This window comes from Candoia aspera, chromosome 1 (assembly GCF_035149785.1).
Source record: "Candoia aspera isolate rCanAsp1 chromosome 1, rCanAsp1.hap2, whole genome shotgun sequence".
Classification (NCBI taxonomy): domain Eukaryota; kingdom Metazoa; phylum Chordata; class Lepidosauria; order Squamata; family Boidae; genus Candoia; species Candoia aspera.
In genome coordinates, this window is record NC_086153.1 from 210177676 (window position 1) to 210191712 (window position 14037).

At 40.5% G+C, this 14037-nt stretch overlaps 1 protein-coding gene across 1 annotated transcript in view; it reads left to right on the forward strand.

Annotated features, from left to right (window-relative positions):
• The window catches only part of VWDE (von Willebrand factor D and EGF domains), a 221349-nt gene that overhangs the window by 128850 nt on the left and 78462 nt on the right, over positions 1–14037 (forward strand). The window contains exon 22 of the mRNA XM_063307665.1: positions 10258–11100. Within this exon, the coding sequence (XP_063163735.1) occupies positions 10258–11100 (843 nt within the window). The remainder of the gene's footprint in view (positions 1–10257; positions 11101–14037) is intronic.

Consider the following 14037-nt stretch of genomic DNA (forward strand, 5'->3'; position numbering starts at 1 on the left):
GATGACCTGTGCTATAGATTGTGAAAAGATAGAACAAGCAAGTGAATTGGTGTATCATGGTAGACTATTAGCTAAAGATGGAAAAATGGATGGGATCAACTATGAATTATGCAAAAGCTATAGAAAGGTAGTGTGTGGTCTGTTGTGAGGAATAAATGTTGGTTAAAGACACAAAAGTGGATGAGTATGAAAGTATGTTTATTTCAACTTTCTTATATGGAAGTAAAATCTAGGTATATTGGGAGGAGAATAAAAGTAAGACAAATGTGGCAGGGCTGGGTTAGTTTAGGAGTATGTGCTCAAACAAGAGGTGATGAGGTCTAGAAGAAATGAGTGATGAACAAATGTGGATTAAATACAAAAGTAGTAACAAGTATGAAATCAATATGTTGAGATGTATTGTTATATTAAGAGAATGAATGAAGACTGAATCCCAAATACATGAAGGAAGAGTAAGTATACTGATTCATACATTGTTTCACACAATGCATAATCAAGTTGTTATGCATTGTGTGAAACATGTCCAAATGCGAATATGGACAAGGTGAAGCAAGCATGGCTTTCAAAGATATAGAGTGATATAATGAATGATACTAATATAAAGTAGACTTTTCTATTTCTTTTGCTAATTACTTCTTAATCTTTTTGTGCACCTTGTATTGTGCTGCTTATACAAAAAGAAAATAGTTTGATGGTTATGCACATATGCACAAAGGATAACACCAGGGAAAATTACATTAAAAAAATTCATGAGGGATGTATATTAACAACATATATTAGGGAACCTTGATATAAAAGCTCTGTATATTAGGGTAGAAAATGAATGTGTTTTCAAAATACATATAAAAACAAAACAAATACCCTCCCCCCATGAAATAATATCATCTAAAATATAAAACTGATCAAATGTAAATGCCACCCAACTCTGTAAAAACATTACAAAGTATCATGAAATCATAACCCAGTGAAAAATATAGTAAGCAGACTTACTGCAATTAGCTGCAATTAGCAAGAAAAAAAGCTGCAATTAGCAAGAAAAAAAACATATGAACCAACCAAAATTCCAGTAAAACTGCATTATCTTTTTGACATCTTAACAAGATCAAAGAATTGGGGGGTTGGAAACAAATATCCTTTCTTTTCTATGTTGGAAGCCCACAGCCCAGCAACCATAACAATGAATGCCGTATCAAAGATCCCCAGACAGCCCTGGGGAAAGACGAGGTAGAACGCAGAGCAAGGTGTCCTTCAAAGATTGATATAGGCAGGTTTAAATGCGAGGAGGGAGCAATTTAAGTATCTTGTCACCAAAGTAATTATAAGTTTAGAGGTAAGTATCACTGAATCAAAACCAGGCTTCAGTATTTTATATCAGCTGATATTTCAGAATGCTTTTCCAGCTCAGTGGAAAAACTGTTATACTAATTTAACCTAGAGGTGATGGAGAACAGGTATCTAATCGTTCAATTTTCTGTCCTGGAAAATAGTGAATTCCTGGCAAGCAGATAATCAATAAAATTAAGTAAACAGGTGCTTAAGTACAATGACTTGAAGGAATATCAGTCATAGATATGAAACTACCCACTAACAGCAACACTATAAAACACAGACAGGGATCTTTGGGTTCATATGTTAATACCCTCTGGCCGTTCTGGCTGCTCAGACCCAGAAGGTACAAGGGTCTCCACAATGGGTTTGCTGGGCAAGTAGTGGAACAGCAGCTCCTTACATGGGTGAGATCTTAAACCAACAAAGTCATGGGGACAACAGAAGCAGTGACCAAGAAGCAAATTTTATGATAGCCATCGTTGGCCCGCTATGCTTCTCCCCTCATCAGCAGGTGAATATGTACCTGAGACAGCTGCTGCTCTGTACTAGAGGCTGCTCTGTTTTGTTCTGGAGAGATGGGAAAATACTCTCCTGTCACTTTCCTTCAGCATTCCCACTTAACACCTGGTTCAGAAAAAAGAGAATGTGCTAATTGCCCAGAAAGAAAGAAGAAAAAGGGGTTACACAGAAAGAGACCACAAGAAGTCGAAATATTTACTTTCAACTACTGACCCCCAGGAACAAAAATGCAAATTACATGCTCCAGGGTTTTTTTCCCCATCAGTGACCCTTGCAAGACTCTCTTCAAAGCATGCTTTCTTTTATAACTGCTCTTGGACTGGCCCTTACATTCCATTGTTTCCTAAATGCACAGGGCTTTGTATTTTCCACAAGATCCACAAAACTATTTTGACCAAATTCTAGTATTAGAAGGAGAATGTCAAGCCAACGTCTCTCCTTCTCCATATTTCCATATTTATGCAAGAGTTAAAGGCAGGAATACATCCACTGTACATCTGATCTTTTTTTTATCTACTCATATATACAAGCAAATTAATTAATCTATTCTGATACTGCATATGCAAAATAATGTTGCTTTGTGGGGAAAAATGCAGATTTAATTTTGACCTTGAACACTTTGTGCTGTCACCATTATTTTTCATCTAGTTCAATTATATGGTAGTATGTTAGAGCAGATATAATCAGTTCTACTTCTTCAATTGGTAATGGATTGTACATCTTAAGATATTGATGATGGTCTGAAATAAAAGAAAAGGGAAAATTGAAGATAAAGCTGTTGATCTCAGGCAACCTTTTGGTGTTAACCTTTTTTAATACTTAAACATAAATGCCATTTCAAAAAATGCTGCTCTAATTTCTATTTGTAAAACCCACTTTCTTCTCAGCTGCTGTAAATTATGTAGTGTTTGAAATGAGAAATAATATGATTATCCTCGCCAGCTAAAGTACAGTGTGAAATTAAATGGGAGAGAAAGTAGGAGACCGTATTCTGACACTTGTGGTTTTAAACAGGCTCCTCTATCACACAGTTACCAGGACATTTCGCTCATTAATTCAAAAACTCCTTAGAAACCTATATTGCCAAGTAGTGGTGAAAAAGATCCTATTGCAATAGTTCAATGCAACACCATTTGGGAATGTATTAATTATGTGTTCAGTGGAAGATGATACTGTAAATTTCCCTGAGAATATGATATTGTCATGTTCACTGTTTCAATGTGCACTGTACATCGTAACGTTTCACATGCCATGGTGCTGACGCGCGTTTCTGTTTGGGAGGGAGCTGCTGTGAAACCTTGTGCCAAGCTCTGTATTTGTGTTCACTTCAATGGAGTGTGTTTGGGTTATGTGCTCTACTCAAGGACTTTTCCCGTGGACAATCAGAAGCCGTTAGGAACACCTGGGATTGTGAGCCTGGGAAGATTCTACTGGGGGAGGGATTTCATTTGTACCGAGGGTTTTTAGTTTGCATTTGGCGCGCTTTTTCCATTCTCAGCTTTCTTTGTGATCCTGCATACTATTCTTTAATAAATCAGATATCTTTGTGATCCTGCTTATAAGTCTGATGGTGTTTTAGAATAGGCATTCCTTACATAAAGCTGAGAATCACTAAAGTTGTACCGTTAGCTCCTACCAAGATTAGTTTCTTGTGAGGGAAAACAGTTAACGATGGCAGAATCCAAGCTCACGACTGAGAGACTTGAGGAGCCAACTGGCTTGATGCCCGAGTCAATGGTCAGGAGTGGAGAACTGAACCTCACCCCAGAACCTTCAGGTTTCCGGCAGGATTCAAGTTCCAGCCCTGAGGTAGAGGAATCTGACGATGAGAGAGCACCAGAGCAACCAGCACCCAGCAAATCACCCGCAGAGTTGATCAACTGGGACGAAATGGGAGAACCCCAGCCAGGGACGTCCCAGGCATCCTGGAAGTATCGGTTCCCGCTGACCCCAGATGTGGAATCTACCACGGTATCAGCAGGGAGACAACCTAATATGCAAGGGAGGGAGGAATCTCAAACCCCTGAAAGGCTAAGAGTGGTAGAGGCCAAATTAGAATTGATGGAGTACATACTAAAAAACCTGTCTCTGTCATGGGGGGGGGGGGGGGGGCAGCCGAGATGCGAAGGAGATTCCAGCTCCACGCAATCATCCTCCATCCCCTCACCCAGACCGCCAGCGGAGCAGGGCCAGAGATGGCACCGGGATGAATCTCCACCCCGCAGAGTTCGACCATCAGTGTCCCCACCCCAAGGAGGAAGAACTACTGTAACCTGGGGCCCAACCACTCAAGCAGCCGCTAATTCAGCTCCAACAGGAGCGGGGGTGAAAGACTTTTCTGTCAAGTTTGATGGGGATTCAACTAAGTTGTCTTTCTTTCTCACTAATGCTAAAAGTTATATGAGGCAGTTTGGACCATACTTCCCTTCCGAAGAAGCTAAAATAACTGCCATTGCCACCAAGCTGAAGGGACGGGCGGCTGACTGGTATGTTCAATTAAGTGATGCTGACTCCCCTGAGCTTGAGGATTTTGAGGAATTCATGTGGGTGTTAAAGCTGCATTTTGAGGATCCTCTAGCCAAGGCAAGGGCTAAAAAGGCACTGAAGGATCTTACCCAGGGCCAACTGTCTGTAGCTGATTATGCCCTGGAGTTTAAGGCTTTAGCTGGGAAAATCCCCGACTGGTCTCAGTCAACCTTAATAGAACGGTTTAAAGAGGGACTCAACCAGGACGTCCTACGATGGGTGTTGTGTAGAGATGACCCAGAGTCATTGTATGAATGGATCTGTCTGGCCGGCAAGGCTGAGCATGCCCAGCATATAGAGCCTGGGAAGAGGAGAGAGATCAGCGCTATGTGAGGGGTCAGTGTCTCCGATGCGGAAAGGAAGCCAAGGCTGGAGACCAAGCGGGCAAGCTGCCGGCCAAATCGCCACCCCCCTCGCAGCGGATGACAGCAGCCAAGGGGGCAGCCAATGCTGAAGAAGTACTCTACTTTTTGGGAGAGGCTGAAGATGACTCTAAGGAGCCAGTGGGAAACGCCAGCCACCTGCCATGAAGAGCACCTGTGGGCAGGTGGAGGAGGATGGGCGCGAGGATGCTATGGTGAGTGCTGACTGTCCCACTCTAGCAGTGAAAGTGAACTTGGGCTCCTGCACAAAGACTACAGAGGTCTGGGCTTTAGTTGACTCTGGGTGTTCCAGGTGTCTGATTCACCCTGATCTGGTTGCTGCTTTGGACCTGCCTAGCTTTCCCCTCCAGCAGCCTTTGATCTTCACACAGCTGGATGGTTCAACGGCAGGGGGGGGGGGCGACCCATTTCACTGGAACTGTCGCAATGCAAATGGGCAGCCACCGTGAGACTTTAAAATTTATAGTAGCATCTGTTGGCAACCCCTTGGTAATTCTGGGGATTCCCTGGTTGACCTATCGAAGCCCACATATAAATTGGGAACACAGAACTCTGACTTTTAAGGATGGGTTTTACCAAGCCCCTACCGTGGAGAAGGCTTCAAGCGCGGGGGTTGGAAGGGCTGCAATTGCCATGCCGCGCCCTAGTTTGGCATGTTTAGAAGGCTTGCCCAATCGATACCAAGATTTTGCAGACATCTTTGGAGAAATGGAAGCAGATCAGCTAAACCCCCATCGGAAAACTGATTGTGCCATAGAGTTGATTCCTAACGCTCAATTGCCCAAGCCAAAAATTTATCCAATGACTCAGAAGGAGCTTGGGGCATTACAGGACTTTATCGACAAAAATCTGTCAAGGGGGTTTATTGAACCTGCAGATTCCCCAGTTGGGGCCCCTGTGCTATTCTGGGAAAAGAAAGATGGCATGCTTAGACTCTGTATGGACTATTGGGGGTTAAATTCCATCTCAATCTGCAACAAATACCCTCTCCCCCTCATGAAGGACATGTTAGCTCATTTGTCAAAGGGGAAGATTTTCTCCAAGCTCGATCTTCGTGAAGCCTATTTTTGCATCCACATACGAGCTGGAGACGAGTGGAAAACCACTTTTAATTGTCCACTGGGTTCATTTCAGTGCAAAGTCCTCCCTTTTGGGTTAGCAGGGGCACCCAGAGTCTTCATGCAATTGATTAATGAAGTATTACATGATCATTTGTTTAAAGGGGTCCTGGTTTATTTGGACGATGTGCTCATTTACACTGAAACCAAGGAGGAACACGAATGCCTTCTCAAACAGGTGTTAAGTAAGCTTAGAGATGCCAAGCTTTATGCCAAGCTTTCCAAATGTGAGTTTCACAAAACCCAACTTGACTATCTAGGCTATAGGGTATCTGACAAGGGCATTGAAATGGACCCTGAAAAAATTCAGGTGATTTTAAGTTGGGAACGTTCCTGCACCCGGAGGCAATTGCAAAGTTTCCTAGGGTTCAGTAATTATTATGGGCAATTTATCCAGGAGTTTGCTGAGATTGCTTTGCCCTTTACTGACTTGCTACATACCAAGGGTTTGGGGGAGACACGCAAGGTAAAACACCCTGGGGCAGTGCTGAATTGGATGCCTGAATGCCAGGCAGCATTCGAGAAGTTAAAAACCCTCTTCACTGCTGAGCCAATTTTGCAGCACCCCGATCCTGAACGCCCCTTTGTGGTCCAAGTTGATGCTTCTGACTCCTCAGTGGGGGCTATATTGTTACAGAGATTCTGAAAATCACTTGAAACCCTGTGCTTATTTGTCCAGAAAATTTTCTGAAACTGAGCGCCGGTGGCATGTTTGGGAAAAAGAGGCTTTTGCTGTAAAAGCCACTTTGGAAGCCTGGCGTCACCTCCTGGAAGGTGCTAAATGCCCTTTCGAGGTTTGGACTGATCACAGGAATTTGGAAGCCCTCCACACACCCCAGCGTCTCAGTCCCAAACAAATTCGCTGGGCTCATTTTTTCAGTCGCTTTAACTTCCAGTTAAAATTTATTCCAGGAAAGAAAAACTTTCTGGCCGATGCTTTGTCATGTTTACCTCAGGACTCTGACCACATGGCAGATATAGTTGGGACTGTTCTCACTGAACCACAACTGGGCTTGGTTGCCGTCACTCGGAGCCAGACCCGTGCACAGGCAAACCCGCCCCCAGCCCCGTCTGGGAAGCAGAAAATGCAAGTTCCTTGTCAGTTACAGAAAGACTTTCTCCAGGCACTGAAATCTGACACTTGGTTGCTAGCTAATAGAGACAATGTTTCTTTTGAAAACGGTCTGGCGTGGGAGGAACACTGCCTTTATGTGCCTGAAACTTTAAGAGCTGATGTTTTGCAGCGTTCCCATGATGATAAACTTGCTGGACACTTTGTTTTTGTCAAAACCTTGCATTTGGTTCACCATCAATTTTGGTGGCCAACCTTAAGGCGTGATGTAAAAGACTATGTTGCTTCCTGTCCTGTTTGTGCCATGTCAAAGCGTAAAGGAGGTAAACCACAGGGTCTTCTACAGCCAGTGGCCAGCCCATCCCATCCCTGGGATGAGATTTCTATGGATTTTATTGTGGACTTACCCCCCAGTCAGAAGAAAACTGTCATTTGGGTTGTAAAAGACTTTTTCTCCAAACAAGCCCATTTCATTCCATGTGCGTCCATCCCGTTGGCCCTGCAATTGGCCCGCGTATTTCTCATCCACATCTACCATCTCCATGGTAGCCCCTCCCGTTTGGTCAGTGACCGCGGGACACAGTTCACTTCCCAGTTTTGGAAATCTTTTTTAAAATTGATTGGCACCAAACAGGCGCTGTCCACATCGTTGCATCCTGAGACTGACGGATCTACTGAGGTTTTGAACTTGGCCCTTGAACAATTCCTTAGAGCATACATAAATTACCATCAGGACAATTGGATGGACTTGCTGCCTTTTGCTGAAGTGGCTTACAACAATGCTGTCCATCAAAGCACTGGGCAAACCCCTTTTTGTGTGGTTTCTGGTAACGACTTTGTTCCCATCCCTGAGCTGCCACAAACCCCTCCCCAATCCTGTTCTGCCTCTGACTGGGCTGTTAAGTTGGCTGATTCCTGGCTGGTGATTCAACAGGCTTTGGCTGATGCCCAGGCTGCTTACAAGTTTCAAGCCGATAAACGTCGTTCTTTGCAACACGATTTCAAAATTGGGGATCAAGTGTATCTTTCTACCAAATTCATCAAGTCCCCACAGCCCTCTAAAAAACTTGCTCCCAAGTTCATTGGTCCTTTCCCTATTGTTGGTCTTATCAATCCAGTTACTGTTAAGTTGGACCTGCCTCACAATTTGAAACGCTTGCACCCTGTTTTCCATTGCAGCCTACTCAAGCCTGTCCACCACTCTTCCACTGGCATCCCCAACCTCCTCCTCCTGCTCCAATCATGATTGACGGCCAACAGCACTTTGAAGTCAAGGAGGTCGTGGATTCTCGCAAGCTTCGAGACACCCTCCAGTACCTGATCTGCTGGAAACACTTTCCTCATCCTGAATGGGTGCCTGCTCACCACGTTAATGCTCCTGATTTAGTTAACTGTTTCCACTTGGCTTACCCTTTAAGGCCTGTCGCTTAATGTTTTCTTTTGGGGGGGGCAGTATGTCACATTCACTGTTTCAATGTGCACTGTACATCATAATGTTTCACATGCCATGGTGCTGATGTGCGTTTCTGTTGGGAAGGAGCTGCTGTGAAACCTTGTGCCAAGCTCTGTATCTATGTTCATTTCAATGGAATGTGTTTGGGTTATGTGCTCTACTCAAGGACTTTTCCCGTGGACCATCAGAAGCCGTTAGGAGCACCTGGGGTTGTGAGCCTGGGAAGATTCTACGGGGGGAAGGATTTCATTTGCACCAAGGGTTTTTAGTTTGCATTTGGTGCACTTTTTCCATTCTCAGCTTTCTTTGTGATCCTGCATACTATTCTTTAATAAATCAGATATCTTTGTGATCCTGCTTATGAGTCTGATGGTGTTGTAGAATAGGCATTCCTTACAGATATAGGGTGGTATATAAATATTTTAAATGAATAAAAATATTAAAAATCAATAATATGGGCAAGAAATTAGGAAAGAAATAGAAGATTTCAACTGGTACTACCACTAATAATAATGTAGGGACAATTCTGAACCCATCATCAGGACCTTCACTGTCCTTGACTTTGACTAGGATTCTACAGTACATTTAGATTTGGGCATAGATACTCCCAACTACAGAACATAAGATGGCCAAACTCCTGTTCAAAGGGGCACTTAATGTATCAGCTAATTCTTTATATATACTGATTCTCTGTATTAATTTGGGGAAGGTATGTGTGTGGGAAAGAATTAGCTGATACATTAAGTGTCCCTTTGAACAGGAGCTTGGCCATCTTATGTTCTTTAGTTGGGAATATCTATGATTTCAAAAACAAGGGTGGATAGAAAGGGTTATGAGCTGAAAAAAGGGTTATATTTACAGACTTTAGAGGAAAAGTCAGTTTCTAGCTGACAAAGATATTTAAGATACATACCTTATCTGAAATACATCTGTATCTGGTAAAAACAACATTCTGGATGAAGAGCTGGCTTTTCCCCAAAGCTTTGGGATAGGGTGAGGAGAGAGTTGGAAGAGAGTGTTGTGGATTATATTGGGGAAATTTGGTTGTGGCACTAGGTATGTCTGGTTTGGGTTTTATTGTTTCTTATTTTTACTTTTTCTATGATATTGTTTTACCCTGTAGTTGTGAGTTCTGGTTTTAAGATGAGTGGCCATATAAATACTTTAAGTAAATAAATATTGCTGTTAATATTCATGTTAAATACACACACACAGATAATCACAGTTGAATTGTAAAGTTAGTAACAGTATTTTTTTGAACTATTTGATATAAATTTCTTCCCAATATTAAATAGAGGATTATATTTACTAAGATGCTGATTATCTTTAAAGCCTGACTATCTCAAGAACTGTCTCAGTTATTACAAACCTCTCCAGCCATTAATCTTTACCCCTTTGAAGGTGCCTCTGTTGTCAGAAATGCATCTACCTAGTAGATGGGTGAAAGCTGCCTTCCACATTGTTCTCACACTATGGGATGTATTCTTTTTGGAACTGTTTGGCTTCACTCTCTCGACATTTAGAAAATCTGTGAAGAGAAGATACCTGATTTTAGTACTAGTAACATTTAGTATATTTTATACTACTTTATTATAGTATATTTTTTTATTATTTATAATATGTTTACTGTATTTTTTAAAAAATTGTTGAGCCACCTTCAATGCACACCTGAGCAAAACCAGAATATAAATTGAATGAAAAAATCCAATAAAATAATAACTGAGACTGATGAGGATTGACATAAAAATACACAGAGCCTGATCACACATCTCTGATGCAATATATAGTCTTTATAAAAATATGTCACAAGCAAATATAGAATACTTTGTGCTGATGCATCTTTTTTTTGTCATTTAGTGTCAAGTTCTGCCAAAGGTTTGCCTGATGTAACTGTGGAAGTCCCTGGGGAAGCCAACATCTCCTTTGCCCAAGGTGGCATAAAGAATTTACAAGATAGTGATTCTACATCTTCACAAGATCGTATTCCAGAACTAGAAACAACTTTTCATACAGCAAGATATCCCTTAACTATTGATACTCAAACACCACTCAAAGAAAGAATGGAGCCTCTGTCTCCTATATCATCTATGAAAAAAGCTTTTCCATTGATCAAAGCAAAAAATGGCACCCACAGAGTCCTTCTTCATCAAAAAAGTAAAGCAGGAGCTGCTGAAATCCTCCCAGACTACAAAGTGCATTTTCAAACAAATATCATAAGGAATGCCTCCCCTCAAGAAGACATGGATGCCAGGCTACTAACTGCAAGGCCACATGCTATTCGGCAGAGCCATACCTCAATTGATGTGACATCTTCTGGAAAACAACCTCTTGGGACTTCAGCTACACAGACTAGTTCTGATCATGGTTTCAAAGCAAAGTATTTGAGACTATCTGTGTCGACAACACCATTGATGTCTTCTTTCCATTGGAAAAGATCATTTTCTGATAATGTAAATCGACGTAGCCAGGCAGTAGGGAGTTCCGTGCAGTCAAATATTCCAGGAAGGACTGCTTTATTCAGAAAGCCCTATGCCTCAGATGTAAACCATTTGGCAATTGAATGGAGACCACTGAATAGGAAAGTAACCTGTGCAAATATGCCATGTTTCCATGGTATGCCCTGTGAATCAACAAAGGATAAGGCATTCAAATGTGGACCCTGTCCCTTCGGATACAGCGGTGATGGAATACAATGTTATGGTAAGAATTTCTTTGGAGTGGAGGGAGGAGATATTACTAGCAATGTCTATATCAATTCAGGATTAATTATTGGAGTATTTTACTTCTACTTTACATTTACATTGACTAAATATTAAGAATATCCTGTTAAACACATGTAGCCTGGCACCCTGCATGTGTTAATAGATTTGTGTTGGGAACTACAGGGAAAGGAAGGACCAGAACAAGACAATCCAGTGAATAATTTAAGTTTCAATGTCAGTCTTCCCAGACTTTCTCATACTATTCCCATGTCAGCAGTGAATACATATAAGTAACTGTTAAATACAAATAAATTGTATCTTGAGAGTGTCAACTGTAACCAAAGGTGAGAAGTATTCTTGTCGTACTTTTTTTAGTTATACTTATGAAACATTATTTACTTTGTTCTGACCCTGATGAAATCAGAATTGTTACAATGGACAATGTGGTTATACCGTTTGCCACATCCATATGAATTATATTAATGAAAAGTTATCATCCTTTGAAAAAAAAGTTGAAAAGTGGAACACAGCTTTGTAGATAAAGGGTAAAATATGCCAGTTCCATAATATTATGGTAAAAAATAAAGTTCAACATCAGGTATTTGGGTAATTTTTACTTTCCAGTCTAAGGGATCATGTAATAGTATTACAGTGTGAAAGGTGATATGAGACAATAACTTAAGGATAACAAATTGGGACAAATACTATGCATGAGGGAGAAAAATCTGAATCCTTCAAAATTTAGGAGCTTCGGCATGTTAGCTACAGGACTATGTGATCTGGGTAGAAATTAAATATCTGTCGGTTAAATAAGTATGGCATAAATAAAAGTAGCACAATGTACTATACTCCTGTATTAAATATATAATCACACGTAGGTAATATTATGCTGAATTAAAACTTTGCTTTTAAATTCTACTAGTAATACTCTGAAAAGAAAATTAGTCTATCATTTGAAATACTGTACGTGACTTCAGGGCACATAATCACAGTGCATATTTCTGAGGGAGATGATTAATTTGGCTGGTTAAATTAAAAAATTAATTAAACGGTTTAAAGGAGCACAGTGTTGAAACCTGCCTAATAATTTGGCAGAATGACTCTTTCTTCAGTTGTTAATTTAATTGTTTTCCACATGCTTCATAAGCCTAATATGATGTCCTCATCTTGCTTATCCGACAAATTTGCCTAAATCTATATATTAGGAATCTATATCAATCAACACTGTTCACTGATATATATCGTAATACAGTCAGTGTTAAATAAGATGATAATTGATGAGACCAGGGAATGCTATGTGTTTGCTTCTTTTTATATATATATATATATTTTTTTAAATGTGATTTTTAATTTTTTTATGACAAGCTGACTCCATCATCTTCAATCAGAATAGACATGACTTTCCCTTTAAGATTTAAGAGAATCTAATGAGAAAAAAAAAACGTAAATTCCTGTCATGGGTAAGGATGGCGAGCAGGGGGCTCTCACCCAGACTGTCAAGCGCATGCGTAGCACTGAGGAACTGTTCAGCCATTCAAAGAGACACAGATCGGGACTGCCTTAACCTTTGGGGTTTATATGGCTGGGTTTTCCCACGCTTTCTCAGTTTGTTAGGATTCTTGTTAAGTACTGCTAATAAATATTAGAGACCAAGTCCTCGCCTCAGTGTGTTTCCTAGTAATCAGGACAATTCCTGAAGCCATGGGCATAATAGGCAGCAAAATTACATATTGCTGAAGTGACAAATTAATACATCTCAATTACATTTCCTCCTCTTACCATTTTTACAAATCTTTTCCCATAAAACACAGCAAAGATAGCATAGTTTTGGTTTAGTGGTTAAGGCAATGGGCTAGACACCAGGAGACTGAGAGTTCTAGTCCCACCTTAGGCATGAAAGCCGGCTGGGTGACCTTGGGCCAGTCACTCTCTCTCAGCCCAACTCACCTCACAGGGTTGCTGTTATGGGGAAAACAGGAGGAGGAAGGAGTATTAGGTATGTTCCCCACTTTGAATTATTTATAAAAATAATAAAGGTGGGATAAAAATCAAATAAATCAAATATAAATAAATAAATAGTTAGATGTTTTAGAAAATATGAGTACTAGGGCACTCATCATTAGCAGGGATCATTAGGAGAGAGATATATGCTAAGGCAATGATATGTATGAATGATGTTTATTTATGTACATTTATGCATATATGAATGGCTATGTGTGCATGTGACTCCTGTGTGGTCTTCAGGGCCAAAAATATTGACCATAAGTTTGGCCTTGTCTGTCTATCATATTTGTTTTCTCTATAGATTAATTACAAATTTAAATATTTTGAAATATATATGCTAGAAGCCATACTGCTTGCTTTCAACAATGCACATCTTTATACATATGCAGTTTCATACATATCATGGCCGGAAAACAATGCTATCCCATCAGTCGCTATCTTAGTAAAGGATGTGATATATGATATGTTTGTTTTTTTAATCTTCATTGCCAATTATATCACCAGATTGTGTGTCTGCTCTCTTATTTTGTTTCAACACAAGTTTCTTCATGCCCTTGTTAAGAATTGTCCAGGAGTTTCACTAAATACTCAATCTGTCTAAAGAATTATTGTACTCCAAGCTGCTGATTTTAATTTCCACCTGGAAAACTGCAGGCTTTCCTGATAAAAGATTGAGAAACAATCGTAATTACATCCATTAAGGCAGCGTACCATTTCTATTATAAGACCTCTGACACAGTGGGATTTGTTCTGATTCTTAAGTGTAACACACATTTAGAATAGGAAACACATTTTAGATCATAGCTTAGAAGACACCAAGTGTTTCTTGCATTTATTGGTTTGAAGAAGTTGGATGTGGTAAGGGACAAAACAAAAGATAAGTTGAAAAATCTATCTTGTTAAAGGACGCAGAATGTTGCCACTTAGTCTT